General features: G+C 45.7%; 1 protein-coding gene across 3 annotated transcripts; it reads right to left on the bottom strand.

The window, feature by feature from the left end:
• Positions 1–6609: 6609 nt before the first annotated feature.
• AGTRAP (angiotensin II receptor associated protein) lies at positions 6610–15352 on the bottom strand. 3 transcript variants are annotated; one of them, XM_067311141.1, is made up of 7 exons: positions 15255–15328; positions 13648–13673; positions 10781–10856; positions 9866–9900; positions 9532–9643; positions 8724–8922; positions 6610–6799 (listed from the first exon to the last, which is right to left on the bottom strand). In XM_067311141.1, the coding sequence occupies exons 4-7, from the start codon at positions 9868–9870 to the stop codon at positions 6693–6695; spliced, it is 423 nt and encodes a 140-aa protein (XP_067167242.1). In that variant the 5' UTR covers positions 9871–9900; positions 10781–10856; positions 13648–13673; positions 15255–15328; the 3' UTR covers positions 6610–6692. The 3 variants fall into 3 exon arrangements, with proteins under 3 accessions (XP_067167242.1, XP_067167243.1, XP_067167241.1); XM_067311142.1 differs by lacking the exon at positions 13648–13673 and having other exon boundaries at positions 15255–15269; XM_067311140.1 differs by lacking the exons at positions 10781–10856; positions 13648–13673 and having other exon boundaries at positions 15255–15352.
• Positions 15353–15829: the final 477 nt, after the last annotated feature.

Here is a 15829-nt window from a genome sequence, read left to right as displayed (position 1 = left end):
ACCTGCCTTCGCTTTCTGATGGTATTGCTGAGGGAAGCCAACACTCTCATTCCCTCTTCCTTCTAAACTATCAGCATAAAGGCAAGAGTGTCTCCAAGGGAGATCCACAGCAGGGAGCACCGACAAAGCAAGATGGGGAGTCCTATAAGCCAAATCCTTAGAGCTGTGCTGCTGCAGTCTTGAGCAGAGATTATTCTGCTGCTGGAAGCAGGAATTGGAGAACTGGCTGGTGCTGTCCCAGAGTGGCTGAGAAGGGCAGGAAAGATTAGTCTGTATCAGACTGGGATTTCTCTTCCCAGCTGACAGAGGTGCAGTACACAGCCGGCCCTGTTCTGCTCTCTGCCTGTGAGTTACACTGAATGCAGCAGGCTTAAGCCAGTGATGAGAAATGTCTACTCGACTTCTAGCACCCAAAACCAGATCAACATTCACATTCTTCTGAACGTTTCTTTGCTCTGAAGAAAAATAAGAAGAAACATAAGCAAAGGAGCATGCGCATTCCTCATCACACCTTCCATAGTTTTCCAAAGGCTTTGGGAACTCTCCTTATAAATCTTGTCTCCAACCCACCAGCCTCAGCCCTGAAAGTATAATGGACATTACTCTCTTCCTATTTCTCAGCAATCATATCTGGCAGAGCAGGAATGATCAAAGGGGACAGTCTTCATTCTCAACAGAAAACCTGGAAAAGAAAGACTTCCAGCATTATGCATTCACTTGCAGCCTCCCAAAGAGCTTCCTGTTAGCCAGGCTTAGCTCTCCTCCTGCCTACACAGTAGTCTGTAGATGCTTTTCCAGAATACTTTACACCTAACTAGATCTACGCAGTATCAGATAAGAACAAGACAAATGGGAACTGTGTTTACAGAAGTCAGAGCAACATTGTTCCAACTGGAGTACAATGCTTACCCTCTTCACTGTTTCAAAATCAAGTTCAAATCTCTTCCACACTTGTATTTTCTCCAGGGCTGGCAGGAATCGTAATGCTTGGACTTAAGGCACTGTTCAACAAGCAAATATTTGCACACCAGTCCTGGTACAGTCCTGCAAAGGCTCAAGGTTATAGAAGCCAGTTTCCTCTTGTCCACATACAGGATGAGACCATGTTTAAAAATACAGAGGATCTACATTGTCCCCTAACTTGGAAGAATTACAGCATACATAGGAGACCTAATCTGCAATCTAGCTACTAAGCCGGATGGTATACATATAAATGCCACCCAGAACACAGATTCTTAAGTTGCTGCTAACAGACAAGCACAATTCAAGGGGACTGTGCTTTCATTTCCCCAAATTTTAAAGGCAAGTTGGCAATCATTCTAACAACTATCCTCCTTTTCCATTCCCTTTTTAATACTTGCTAATGTTTAACGTTGCTGTTCCTCTGTTCCCTAACCTACTGCTCAATGGAGATCAGAAATTGCCCATTTACTGCTACATAGGAACATCAACATGGCATTCATCAGAGAGGAAACTGAAGGGAAGCTGGGAGCCACCTAGACTATCAGGTTGGTTTAAAAAAAGAAGGCAATAAACTCAAACTGGAAAACAGTGTTGTGAAAAAGACACAAACACCCATACCATCTCAAAAAGCTAGTCAATCTGAAAAAAAACAGCCAGCATTGCCTATGAAATGAATGCCACTTGTTTTTTTCAAGCATACTTGAATAGCAAGAGGCCTTCTTTCAAACTGCATTGTTTCCAACCTACATGCATTTCATTCTCCTCTACAAAAGCATCCGAACTAGCCTCAGTCCTCCCTGATTGCAAATGGCCTGCTTGTCCTTCTCAAATACAGACTCTTTCAGTAATCACTGCAAACTGAGGAGCAGACTTAGTTATTGAGGTGACAGGAGATAGTCATGCAGTGTTGCAGTTATCCTTGGGAACGGCTGTTACTGTCTTTCATACATCATCAAATGTATTACAAATGGAAAGATCATGTTATTTTTTCCAGACAATTAGAAGCTGGCATCTAAAAAGTGAACAGACTTTCCAGAGCTTTGCTGCCTTCTTTAGAGTGCCTATCACAACACAAAGTATAATCACAAAATGCAGCAGATTGTGTTCTGTAAAACTTCTCCTTGCATCCCAGGAATTTCCAGCCAACTAGCTATGTGTCACAAACAACAAGTTTTATAAAGGACACAAAACCATCATATTTATCAGTGCTGTTTTGTTCCATGAACACCTGGAAGCCTGACACACCACTGGACTACTTTCACACCCAAGAACATAGACACAATCTATTTTCTCAATAAAAATCATGCATTTTTTTCATTCTCCATTTCAGTTCTTTCTAACAGGTAGCAGGTTCTCAACAGGTTTCCAGAATTATTTTAGGAGTTGTTCTTCACTTGACTCATTCCTAATTTCAGGTCTCATTTAGATGAGAAAGAGACAGCGTCCTTTAAAAATTGCGTTTGTTCGCCTTTCCAAAATTGCCATTCAGAACTTTGATGCAACCACTTTTAAGCAATGGTTCATCTTACTCAAAAGGCAACAAGATTTTAAAAAGAGCTTTTAAAATTTTTTTCTAAGGCCAAAAGGCCTTATTTAAGGCATGCTACAGATTTTGCAAATTGCAAAATCCGTCACCAATGGATTTTATATTATCTTTTATACTTCCAACTAAAACATTTCTTTAACACATGCTTAGTATTTACATTTTGCAGCACAATGCTAATGCACTCAAACCCTGAAATAAATCCAATTAAATTAACAAAAATGAAGCTGATCAAAGTACTTCTGTTGTTGTAAGAGAAAGGAAGTAAATAGCACAGTCCATGAAAAGTAAACCAACAAGGTCTTTTGAGTGAATGCCATTTTAGCATTATGATATCAATAACAGATACATAACGAACACATAAGCAGCACATAGGTAATGCTGATCTTCCCACCCTTGCGGACCAACACAGATCAATCTCACGTTTCAAGCCGGGACCAGTGATTTGTCTAAGATCATACCACAGGGAACTTAGAAACAGTGCTTTTCGCTCACTGCTCAGTCTTAAAAACTGAACCATTAATTACAATTATTACATACTTGGCCTCTAGCCTCACATTGTCCGGCTGAGACCAAAAGGCACACACAGGTCCTCCCCCCTTAACTGGAGAGAGGGCAGTTTCTGCCCCAGCAGCTGGCTGAGGAACAGCTATGCAGGAGCATCCTTTACACGCTGCCTGCCAAGGACCAAACAGCATCACAGGATGTAGTGGAAGCCGCACCAGGGAGAGGGCCGTCCCCCACAGGCTGAGCCTGGGGGACCTGTTTCAGGTCTGCTCCCAGCTGGCATCGCTGGGATGGCACACACCTCTGGCCCCCAGCGCAGCACCCTGTTTCAGTTTACAGCAAATGCAGAATCCACACGCTCTCCGTGGGTGCTCACGCACCTCTCCTTGTAGACGGTTACTCACTCCGATAGCCACCACTGGACATGCTGCTCACCCCAGCCAAAACCTCAAGGACAGGACGAACGCCTCTTTGTGTCTGCTACTCTGAACGCAAGGCAAACCTGCAGCTTTGTCCCCCGTTAATGCCCAAGCCCCAGCAATGAGCTCATTCCAGCTGGGTCACTGTAAGAAGCTTATCCCCTATGATTAGCAACGCCGCCTGTCACTGGGGCTGCAGATGGCCGGAGGAAAGCAGCTCTCACCCATGGATAATTAAAGCTGCGTCCTCAAGACAGCCCAGACGACATGGGAGCCAGCAGGACAGGACAGTTCACCCACAGCATCCCACTAGTGTCCCCGCAAAGGGCGTGTGTTTACCTCCTCTGGGGCAGCGCCTCAGGAGAGGGGGCACGTTTTCCTTTCTCCCACTCGCGACGTGGCCCAAACTCGCCATGGTGCCCTGGCTCCTGGCAGCAGCGCTGGGTGGGAACGCCGGGCACCCGCGGCCACCCCCAAAACAGCGGGGACAACCCCCAGCCCCAGGCTGGCTGGCGGCAGGGCGCGATGACCCGCAGCCGCTCGCCGGGCCCGCAGAGCCCTCACAGCCCTCTCCGCGGCGCGGCGCGGCGCGGCGCGCCCCCCCCTCAGCCGTTAGGCGAGCCGTTAGCCCGACCGTTAGGCGGACCGTTAGGCGGACCGTTAGCCGCGCGCGCGCGAGCCCCGCCCACCCCGCGGCGCGTGCCCCCTCAGGGCCGCCCGAGGCGTTTTCGGGCGGGGGGGAGGCAGCAACTGAACTAGGTGGGGATATTTATTATTATTATTATTTTAATTTTAGAGAGGCGCCAGCTCGTTAACAAACAATCGAGGGCACATCAGTACGCGAGGATTAAAAATTTAGCGCAGGATCACACCTGCTGCACGTCCGGCTGGGGAGACCCTGCTGCGAGGCTGAAAGCGGAGCCCTGTGGGGAAGCCGGGGTGGTGCCGGCTCCCGGCACGGAAAGGCTGTTCCCGGGCACACCGACAGGCTTAATGAATCCCCACACGGCGTGCTAAGTCAGGTACGGATCTAAGAGCGCTCTGGTGCTTGCCTTAAACACTGCCTAAACAACAGCCCTCCTCCAGAAATAAGAACCGGTCGTTAGAAGCCAGGGGAGAGGCCAGGTTTTTACTGTCATCTCTGTCTCTGATTTACTGCCCAGAATTGGCATCCTTAATTCACAGTAAGCATATCAACACCTCTGCCCTGCTTTGCTCCTCTGAGCTGTGAGATCTGTTGAATTCTCTGTGCACAACAGATCAGCTAAATAGGCACCTATAGATTTTGTAGTATCTTTTGCAATGGAAAGTGCCTGGGAAGGCCTCATGAGATGTACCTTCATGTCCATGCAAATCCCCCCCAAAGCATTACATTTAAAACAGTCATTTTCAATATGTGGTCCACAGAGTTCTGCAGGTCTAGGGAAGATAAAACAGCCTGTCGCCCGAGTGTTTAAATGTGTTATTCAGCAATCAGTACTGCCACTGTACATTTCTGTAGAGCTGAAAAAAAACATTAACTGAATATAAAGGTCTGCTCTATACTTGAACCAGCAACTCTGCAAAAACAGAAACTTCTGCCTACCTAATCTTCATTCTTCCTCATCTGATCACAAGAACAGACTCACTCCTAGTCCTCTGCTCTACTGCATGGCAGCCTGTGCCAGCAGTTACCTGCAAAATGAATGCACAACACTCAGAGAAGTAAATCAGACTATTGCAGTTTTATGGCACTTAACATGTGCTTGGTCCAAGCATAAATGATGATGGTTCAGGTACAGCAGCAGAGCAACATATCACTGCACTGCTTGTGTAGCGTAGTGGACGAAGCATCTGTTGATGTTTAAAGTGATGAAACTCAGTGGGGGAGAAAACTGCTTGTTTTTAAACATACAAATATGGTTCTAGAGCTTAGAGCAAAGTTAACGGGGACTTGTGGTCACTGAAGAGTCAATGCAGCAGCAGGTCTTGTCAGAGAAATGCAATTGTAGAATAACAGATGTATAATTCAAAAGTGAACCTGCTTCAGAAAAACATAGATCTTCCCAGCACTAGTATTTTCATGCTGCCAATGTTCACATGCTCTTTTTCTTCCAAGGAAACCTCTTGGACACCTTTTTCTTTTTTAGGATTTTACACTGAAAGCCACAGCAGGGCAGATTTATTGTGGGTAAGATCAGAATTTGAAGTTTGTAACACCCCAAGGAGTTCATCACTGCAGTGTAAAAAGCTGCACAAACTCACTTTTCATTTCCTCAGTCTTAATTTACTAGCCCACCTTCATTGCCCACGCTCTGCTGTGCAATACCCTCTACTTTTCTGAGTAAGGCTTAGACTAAAACCCATCGAAGCCCTGCAGACCTCCTCCTGTAATGACTCTCCCAGACTCCCTGGCTATAGTTGCAACCCATCAGGATTATCTACAGTTGAAAATGAGACATAGGTGACCAGTGAATTTTTTTTTTAAAACACAGAAGAACTGTGTTCATTTTATAGTTTTCTTAGAAAAATGTAACATTTCAAATTCCGTTAAGATAGGCAGCTGAAGGCAAAAGATCAAGGCACAGTATCTGCAACCTACATTTAACAGTCATTTTAAGGACACCTTAATATCCTGAAAGACATTCAACTTGCATATTAGCGACAGTAAATAAAACCCAAGGCTAGATATTGGAAGCACAAGCACCTCCCTGGCCCAGGAAGAGTATTTTATACCAACCCCAGCTGCGTGCAAACCACCATAGCTAGCATGGGGATTTCTTATCATAAATCTTAGTTAACTAATATGATCAAAACCAGTCCTCCAGAACTCCCAGATGTTTAGCCTGCTTTTATGCAGATACATCTCCAGGAAACTCCTGTATTGTTTGAAGGCAGACCATGAGTTTTTTAAAGTCAGCTTGTCCAGGAATATTTTGAGTGATTCCCTTACTTAGAGTAAAGAGCATGCACAGTACAAGACATGGTAGACTGCAGAAGGTGCTTCCATTCACACAGACAGAGAAGAGATTTAGGGGGAGGGAGGAATGAGAGTGTACTGCAATTACAAAGAGTCACAGCACTTAACGTGGCATCTCTGAGATCTTCTGGACTTACTGCAGGAAACCATCTGCCTAACCTTCAGGGAAACAGAAGAAAGTAAAATCAGATCCTCTCCTGCTTGCTCAGTAGCAGGTCTTGCTCAGTCAGAACAGACATGGAAAGAATGTAAGGCTGGACAAGGTGAGGGAGGCATCTGTTCGCTGTTCCAGGCGAGGGCCTCAGTACGGATGCTGGGCTGACTTGCTTGCGTCAGGCCACTGCGGAGGGTCATCCTGGTGATCAATTGGCTCATAGCTGCTACGATCCTGGCCTGCACGGACGAGACCTGAATGGAGACAGAAAAGAACAAGCTTGGGAAAAAAACAAAAGCACAGGAATTGAGCCCCTAGAAGAAACCAGCAGCTCAGCACTGCGCCACATTAGCTGCTCTACCAGCTCCCCAGCACCGGTGTTCTGTGAGCCTCACTCCACTGGCAGGAGGTAAGAGAACTCGTCCTTCCAGACAAAGACAAAAGAACTAGGGTGCTTTTGAACAAACCCTTTATCACATGAGCATTTCATTCACTGAGAACTGCTCTCCCAGTAGCCATGTGGCTGTGTGGAAAGCAAGACCCACACTGATACAAAGCAGCATAACAGACAGGCTGCAAGGACAGCTCTTTATCTAAGTCAGGTGTCTGCCATGGCTAGAAAGCAACCTGAATCAAAGGTGGGCCCCAAATCACGTGACAGGCCCTGTTCTAAGCAGCAAGGATGCTGCCAAACAACAGAAATGGATTCTGCGTGGAAAGAAAACAAGACAGAGAGGACCAGGAAAAAGGCAAGACAGTTGAGTTCGAGATGAGGGTGCCAGATAGTATGAACACAAAATAGAGAGGTAATTTGGCAACCATATTCAACACAAAACTACAGCACACAGTTTGTACTGAAAAGGTTGCAAGAAAGACAGTTCAAAAGAGACTGGTAGTACAAGGTGACTGAATTCAGCCAGTGCCTGAGAAGAGACTCTCAGCCAGTATTGTGCCTGTGTTGGGATAGTGCGGATGGAAAGAAGGAATACTTCCAGCCTCCATGCAAAGGGGGAGTTACTCTCTCCTCAATGATACCTACACTTTCCATGGCATACAGTTACAAGCACAGTGGGCAGCTAATAAAAATTGGCACAAACGTGGCCCACAGCAAGATGCTGCAGTTGGCACACAAACCTTCTGACCCAGCTGAGACAGATCTGTCTGGCACTTGCACAAGCTGACAGAGAAGACATCCATATTACACTGGGAGAGAGGTGCACGTAGCACCCTGAAGCCACTGGTTTCCTGGCCTCTCCTCCCCTGCAAGTATTCACCTCTTTTCACAGGAAGCCTCCTCTTCTTTGCCAGCACCAAAGCAGCACAAACAATGGCTTTCAAACGCTGTAATGCCAGCTATACCATCCTTTGACCTGCACAGCTCTTAGGAAAGCAAAAAGATAGCTGTGCAGGCTGCTGGTTTTGCCACGGTGGATTCCCACACAGCGAACGTACCCTGGAAGCTGCCCTGATATGAACTAGCACCAGGCATGTGTGACAAAGCAGCTGCCTGAGACCAGAACATCCAGCCACACCCCTTCTCTCTGGCAAGGCTGCCACATTATCATAAGCAAATACAACCAGGAGAAAAATAAGTGTCTACAAGCAAAGTCCCATGACATAGACATCAGCCCCATTTTCCAGGTGAGGAAATGAAGGTTCAAAGCAATTGAGGTAGCTAGGACATGTGAGGCCCAGATAAAGCCTGGAGTTAGAAATCCAGCCTCATGCATAATCCAGCTAGAAAGGATGCTGACTTCACTCTTCCTCAGAAGGAAAAGAAAGGGTTGGCAAAGAGAAAAGGACACCCAGAGTCTTCCAACAGGCACACCCAAATACAAGAGGAGGAAGAGGGGAAAAGCCTCTCAGCTACACTGAATAAGAGAGACAGCAGTGGCATCAATACCATTGTGAGCAAAATGGCTGTCAGACGAGGACTCCAGGTCTGCAAGGGAAGAGAGGAAGAACATAAATTTAAGGCCTAAGACACACCAGGACCACAAAATGGGAGACCAGACATTAGCAAGAGAAAGAGGACAACCCCCCTTCTCTTCTGAGGCGGGGGGAACGACAGAATCCAGCTGCACAGAGCTCAGGCTGAAGGGTCCAAAGTTCAAGGCAATCTCCCTAACACCAGAGGAGATGGTCCACACTGATGTGAAGGCAGGGGAAGCATCATACCTATGTTAAAGGTGTACTCTCCTCCACGCTCCCGGTACATTTGATACACAAAATAGCAGGACACAGGTTTGACAAGGAGGCTGAGGATGGCCATGCCTACACTGAAACGCTTCAAGTCCGTGAGATATTTCTTTTGGGGGTAGAAGACACTGATGTGAATGATGTCTGTGAGGACTGTGAGCAGCAAGCCAGTCAGGAACTGGAAACAAAGAGAGAACAGGACACAAACTGAATAGGGGATTGACCGTTAGGAGTCACAGTCAGTTACAGGCTCTGTTTCCTAGAAGATCTGTGTTCACACAGTCATGCCTTCACCCCAGTATCACACATTGCTACCACTTGGCACTGGCTGAGGTAGACTGAGAGAGAGAGAGAGATAGTCCTAAATGTATGATCTTGTATCTTTTCTTCACATGTGTTAGACACCTTCTCATGGGTATGTTGCAGGGCTGTTTATTTTTGCTTGCCAGTTTCTTTAATGTTCAGAGAAGGGATTATAGAGCCCCTCCAACTCAAGCATATTAAATGCTTTGAATCCTTGTCTAGCATTACAGGTCACAACAGCAGGTCAAAAAATAAGAATCAAATATGCCTCACCCCAAGGAACAAAATAAGGAATAGTGAGTACTTCTGACCATGGTTTACGATGCTTAAGTGAAAGTCAGGCTCTCTTGAAAAAAATGGGGAGTCTGACTTATCCACTACTGTACTAGCAACAGCTGAAGATCATCACTGATTCAAAGGAGCTGTCTCTGCCCTCCACCCTCTCCCTGCACAGCCTGGTGGAGGCAAATACCCTCGTACTCACCATCATGATGGCATCAAGGGAATCTCGCTGCACAATGGCCCAGATCCCCACTGCAAGTACACTGAAGTTTCCCCAGGCATAGGAAGCTGGAAAGAAGTAATTCATGCACCCCCTGCCAAACAAGACAAAAAACAGCCCTCCTTCACAATAAGCCTGCAACAGTCTGTTTGCATTCAATCCCATCTCCCATGCAAACACCCCACTCTTGGATTTAGGATCTCTTTGCGCACAGAGAGGCTCACGTAGTGAGTGCTGACTCCACAAGAACATCCCATTCCTAGTTTGAAGGAATACCCTCTTTTCACCCAGGCCAGGCCAGTTATCAATCACTCACCACATTGTGAGCAGCCAGTGTACCAGAATGATGGCCTGTGGAAAAACAGAGGAAGACAGGTCAGCAAGCTGGGAAAACTATGGGAGGTTTGAAGTGAAATGACACTGTTGTGTTTCCAAGGGAAGAGTAGAAGAGTGGAAGCTACACTGGACCCACAAACCAGCGCAGAAAGCTAGCTTAGCGACTGGGACAGTGAAGACAGGAAACCATTTTTCTCTGCCTTTGCTGTTGGGTATTTCCTGTGCTGCTGCACTGCAGTCATTCATTATTGCTGTCATTTCTGTTGACAGTTAATTCAGGGCCCATTTAGGCTTTTCTAAATGGGTTATTGATTTTGGAACTCCCGAAGAGTTTGTACAGAAAGCCAGGCAATCTGATTTACACTATGTTAGCTGAGTTTATACATGAGCAATCTGGGGGCCCATCATCAAAAAGTCCATGGATAGTCACGCCTGCAGCTCCCGGTCATTTCATCCAGTCCTCAGTAAACCTCCTTTTACCTCCTTCAAGCCTGTTCAGAGCAGCAGCTCAACTTCACTGCAGTATTAACAGACCTGAAGGTATCTGCTAGGAACCGAAGAACACAATTCTGCATAGTACACATCTCTTTTCATTCCCAGTGAAGCCTCCAGAGCCCAAATGCTTGCAGTGCCCTAAGTAACAACAAGGTAATGCTATTACGGATGCTGTACTTTGCAAATGTCCTTAACGATCCTGACCCTTGCGCTTAAGGGGACAAATCAAAGAAGCAAGAGCCTTACTCTAACAAGTGGCACAAGCATTCTCTTCACTAACACTTGATATTTCCTGTAACCAAGGAGACATGCTTATACTCTACATGCATATGAAGACAACAAATGGGAATAAAAAGATACCACTTCAATCTTTTATGCATATATCCATGTGTTCACTCACTTTTGAACCTGCTGGCCAATTTCAACTCTGTTTGGAAAAGGGAGACCAGTCTCAAAAATATTCACTCTCTAAACACCTGTGAAGAGTATGAAAGACAGGCTCTATTAGCAGCCTCACAGAGGAAAGACTGAAGTCTTAATCCAACTTTATTACACATCAGAGAATCTATGAAAAACAGATATTTTTCTATTGCTCTGCCTGTGAGAAAGGCTGCAAGCAGTTAAGAATATTTTTAATCCAGTCTAAATAAAACAAGACCAAAACAAGGCAGCATTAACCTCAGCATAAAAAAAAACTACCCCCCCCAAAAAAAACAAACAAAACAGGTAAAAGAGTAAGTAGAGACAGGCTAAATGACTTGACTGACGCAGGAAAGCTGTATGCAGAGAGGAGAATTAAGCCCTTAGAAAAAAATTAAAGATCTACTGACATTCCGCGCTATTCAATGACTCAAAACTTCTATCCTTTCTCCAACTTAATACAAAACTAGTTGCTTGAGGAGAGAGTTAATGAAGCTGTAACATGAACGAAGTGCAGCCAGGAAATTAACAGGAGTGACGCATCTGCTGTGGCTCAAGCTGTTCTGCCAAGATACCACAATGTAGATGTTTTATGATACGATACTGTTTTTTGCTTCACTGCAATACCCTAGCACAACTGATGAGCATTCATTCCAAGTAGCCTAGATTTTGTCATAACTTCAAACGCTGCTTAAACATATTTTTAATAATGAATTTTTTTAATTGTTCATGAAAGTCTACAAAATGCACCCCTCTCCCCCACTTCCCCTCCTCCCAAATTTTACCGTGGAGACCAGGCAGAAGCTGCTAATCAGTAAAAGACAAGATGTTCTTGGATAAGAATGGAGACATGCAAATAGCATTTACTCAAGAGACTATCACAACATCAGAGAAATTCTTAATGAGGTAGTATTTAATTGCATGTTACATACCCGCAAGCCCCCTCAAGGCTCACCAGTTAACATAATTAGGCAGTTTTTATTTTTTTAAGCTGTCTAGATCAATACTGCAGTTATTAAATTATAAAGCATGCATAGTCATGAGGATAAAGTCAAGTAAAAACTTTATTATTCAAAGACTGATAGACTGGGGGACTGCCAATAGAAAAACAAGGCATTCCTTTCCTGGTTATTAGTCCAAGTTATCTGACAGTTCTTCAGGGCACTATGAAATTAGCTGGTGGTCTTGGTATGCTTGAACGTAGAAAACGTTGTGTTAATGAAAAACATTCTTTAAAGTTCACAGTCACTATCTGAGATTAGACAATTTTCAGGTAGCCTCCGGATGAGACAGCAGAAGAATTTAAATTTTTCCCTCTGCTCAAGGACTTGTGCTCCTATATAAGAAGGGCATAAATTTCTTCTTCTAAGGGAAGAACTCCTTCTAAAACTTGAACTAATGATGAGAGGAGTAAAATATAAAAGGTGGAATTTGTCCCCATCCCTTCTGGGCTGATAGGATGATCACGTAATTAAAAGCATCCCATTGGAAATTGAGGAGAGCTGAGGGGAATTCCTGACTCCTCTGCAAATCCCAGCATGTGATAGAACTAATTGGCAAGCATAAAAGACACTTGGTCTGGTTCTGGTTGGATGGGAAATTCTTTGGAACATGAACTCCCTCCTTCAAGCATAAGGTTGAATTTTGCTCAAATTAAAATGCTCTGATTCCAAATTACAATTCTTTTCTTTTATTATCTGCCTCTTTTCTGCAAGTGAGCTCATCTACTCTGTGAATGGCTTACATTCATCTGAGGATACACTAACACAACAATAGATCTGAGTGGCCACCTGTGATTGAACTCTTCAGGTCCTCTCATTATTATCCGACACGCACAGTTTCATATCCAGACTAACCACAAACTGAAGGACGTTTATTGAGAACATGGAGCCAGACTCTTCTCAGAGATGCCCAAAAAAAGAACAAGGAGCAAAAAAACAGTTACAGCAAGGGAAATTTCAGCTGGATTTAAGGAAAAAAATCATAATGAGAGTGGTTAGGCACTGAAACAGGCTATCCAGGGAAGCTGTAGAGGCTCTATCGTTGGAGATTTTAAAACCAAGCTAAATTTTGAGTTGAGCAATTTGATCTAACTTAGAAGTTAGCTTTGCTTTGAGCAGGAGGCTGACCTAGATGACATACAGATGTCCCTTCTAATCTAAATTATTTTATGAGTCTATGAACTAGCATTTAAAGAAGCCCATCTCCAAGCACAGAATGTGTGTTTCCAGACACATGGATCCTAGAACATTGTCCAGGCTTGATCAAACTGAAGCTTTGTATTTCTAGGCTCAGCACAGCTCTTGCAGTAATCCTTGGTGTCAAGCATTCATTGCAAAAATACGACTATGCTGCTTTCAGCACACTTTGTTGACTATTACTACTAGAGCTGAGCCAGTAGATGCTGTTTCATGAGAATGTTCCTCATTTGCTCCAGGGCAAAGCCTGCTACATCAATTTTATAGTTCTGCGAGTAGCCTGAAGAGAGACCTTAAGGCTAAGACATTGCTGTGTTCTGACACAAACACAGCTCAGTCATACAGTTTTCTTGGAGCTACTTCTATCATGTGGTTTATCTTTCTAATCTCTCAGAAACTCTACGCAGATCATGCTGATGAATAGCAGTGGTGTGTGTTGTTTCCAGTCCCTTTCTGAATAAGGCCCTTCCCCATCTTTGCAATGTGTTTCAGAGAAGCAGCTCCCAACTCAGGGACAATACAAAGATGCAGGTACAATTATTAACCCACTACTCCCTAGCCCTCAAGCCCCAGACCAGTACCAGCAGACTTTAAAACAAGGAATTGCTTAATGCTGAAAATCATTTGCCCAGGACAAGTTTGCTCTTACCTAGGAAGAGATTTGGGACTGGTTATCTGAAACCAGAGAAAAAGCAACATTTTAGTTATGTTGTCACAGTGGCTCGCTCATTCAAGAAGCATGTCTGTTTTTCAGCTCCCCTATCTCCATCTCCCATGGTGAAACACTTAATTCATTGGTAAACCTTTCAATTAGACGTCCTTGTTTTTCACTGTTGTTTTAGCATAGAAAAAAAAACTCTGAAACAAGTTATAAACAAAGCAGAAGGCAAGATTTTTTTAATCTTCCTAGTGCCCAGGGAATCACCCAATAGTCCAAATTTCCTAGAGTAAAATATCAGTTGGTTTCCAGAATGTAATATAATCTACATGCCAGGCCTTGAAAAATCCATTTGCTTACTTGCCCCAAGAAATTACTTTTCTTGGTGAGCTAGTAAGAGGGTAAAACCATGAATATATGAACTCCAAACTTTCATTCTGAACAGCCACATTGAAGTCTTGCTGTACAAAGTTGAATTCTTAACAGTAGCTGAGCTAGTAGTGTCCTCCCAACCTGTAGGCAGCCAGCTCCAAGGCCACTGCTCACAACTTTATGAATCAATAGCAAGAAAAAACAAAACAAAACAAATGCATTGCTGATCCCATCTGGTTTTTTTTTTCTTTGTTTGGTCAAAGTTATAACCAAAGAAAGCCCCTGAAATTTGCCACACCAAACAAGACACCTAAACTAGGGAACCTGGAAAAAGGCGCACACATCTAAAAGTCTCAGAGCTCTGAAAATATGATAGAAGGAGGAAAAGAGGAGGAAAATTTCTTCTGTTGATATCAGGGAAGACTTCAATTTCAAACACCAACATGAAAAACAAAAACAGTGATTTTAGCCTCTCCTAGTTTCTGCATAAGGATGTGCTTCTTGCCAAAGTGAAAAGTCTAATATACTTTTGAGAAGTCCTTTATTTTCCATGTCTCTGGCTACCAGATATCCAGTGAAAATTTCAAATTACCTCAATTCCCCCCCACCAAAAAAAACAAACAAACCACAAAAGCAATTTCAGTTATCTGCCAGATGATAACCCCAAAGTAAATGGGATCATCTTTCCAGGATTTCTTGCCTGACAGCACAAGCTTTGCCTCCTCAGGATCCTGTGTAGTGTTTATCCTGGCTTAACCCTGGTCAGCTGAGCTAGGGACCTCTGTGGACCCAAGTTAGTAACCAGCTGTTGTCCCAGCCCAGTCTTTGGCCGCTTTAGCAAACTGCCCTAAAGCAAGAGCGACCCTTGGAGTTATTGCCTGTCAGTCTTCATGACTAAGAGTTTTTGCAACATGTACCCTGTTGACCAAAAAGATTTCGAAATACCAGTTATTCCTCCTCACGGAGACTTCCACTTCTCCTGAGCGGGCCCGAAGCGCAGAGCTGGCCCCGGCCGCGGCCCACCCTGCGGGGACGCCAGCCAGCTCCCTGCTCCTCCGCCCGCAGCACCTCAGCCGAGCCCCTCGCCGCCCTTCCCGCTCCTCGCGGCGCGGAGCGGCCCGGACACCCTCCGCAGGGCTCGTGTGCGCGGGACGCGGCGCGGGCAGACCGCCCCCGCGGCCCCCCGCACCGCACCGCCCTGCCCCGCGCCGCTCCGCGGGCCCTACCTTGAGGCTGACAGCGGGCAGCTCCATGGCAGCGGCCCGGCCGCCCGCCCTCCGTGACTCCCGGCGGCGGGGCCGCCTCACGTGGGGCTGGGCCGGGCCGGGCCCCGCCGCCGCCGCGCGTTGGCCCCGGGCCGCCCAGAGGAGGGCAGAGGGGCGGGAGGAGCCGAGACGGCGCCTGGCCGCGCCCGACGGGGGCGTCCGTCAGCGCCCGGCCAGCCCCAGGCGCCCGGCCGCCCCTCTGCGCCTCCCCTGCAGGGGCTCCCCGCGCCCTGGCGGCCCTTCAGGCCTGGGCTGTCTGCTGCGACAGCCCTTTAATAAAAGGGCCGGTAATAAAAGTTTGGGTTTGAAAGCAAAGATGTGGTGTGAGAGGCGGACTGGGCCCTGCAGGGCACCTGAAGGACAGCAGTGATGTTTCCATGTCACGTTTTGTGTGTTGTCTGTTATCGATGTTACCCCTAAAGCTGCCAGAGTAGGCCACCTTCACTTGCAAGCCAAACATGAATATGCGTTTGGACTACATTGCAGTGTCCATAGGAATTAAAAATGTCCAGTTTCTCCTAACTGCCCCACCTCAC

This window comes from Apteryx mantelli, chromosome 26, assembly GCF_036417845.1.
Source record: "Apteryx mantelli isolate bAptMan1 chromosome 26, bAptMan1.hap1, whole genome shotgun sequence".
Lineage (NCBI taxonomy): Eukaryota > Metazoa > Chordata > Aves > Apterygiformes > Apterygidae > Apteryx > Apteryx mantelli.
Note: the sequence above shows the minus strand (reverse complement) of the source record. Positions and strands in the feature narration are given on the sequence as shown.

What these genes read in the sequence shown, in the direction of transcription:
- AGTRAP (XM_067311140.1), bottom strand. Translation starts at nt 15,281, where the DNA reads ATGGAGCTGCCCGCTGTCAGCCTCAAG. An exon ending in CACTGGCTGCTCACAATGTG is followed by an intron (nt 9,644 to 9,865) that starts GTGAGTGATTGA and finishes CTTGTTTGGCAG; the next exon opens with GGGGTGCATGAATTACTTCT. An exon ending in AGAGTACACCTTTAACATAG is followed by an intron (nt 6,800 to 8,723) that starts GTATGATGCTTC and finishes GTCTCCATTCAG; the next exon opens with GTCTCGTCCGTGCAGGCCAG.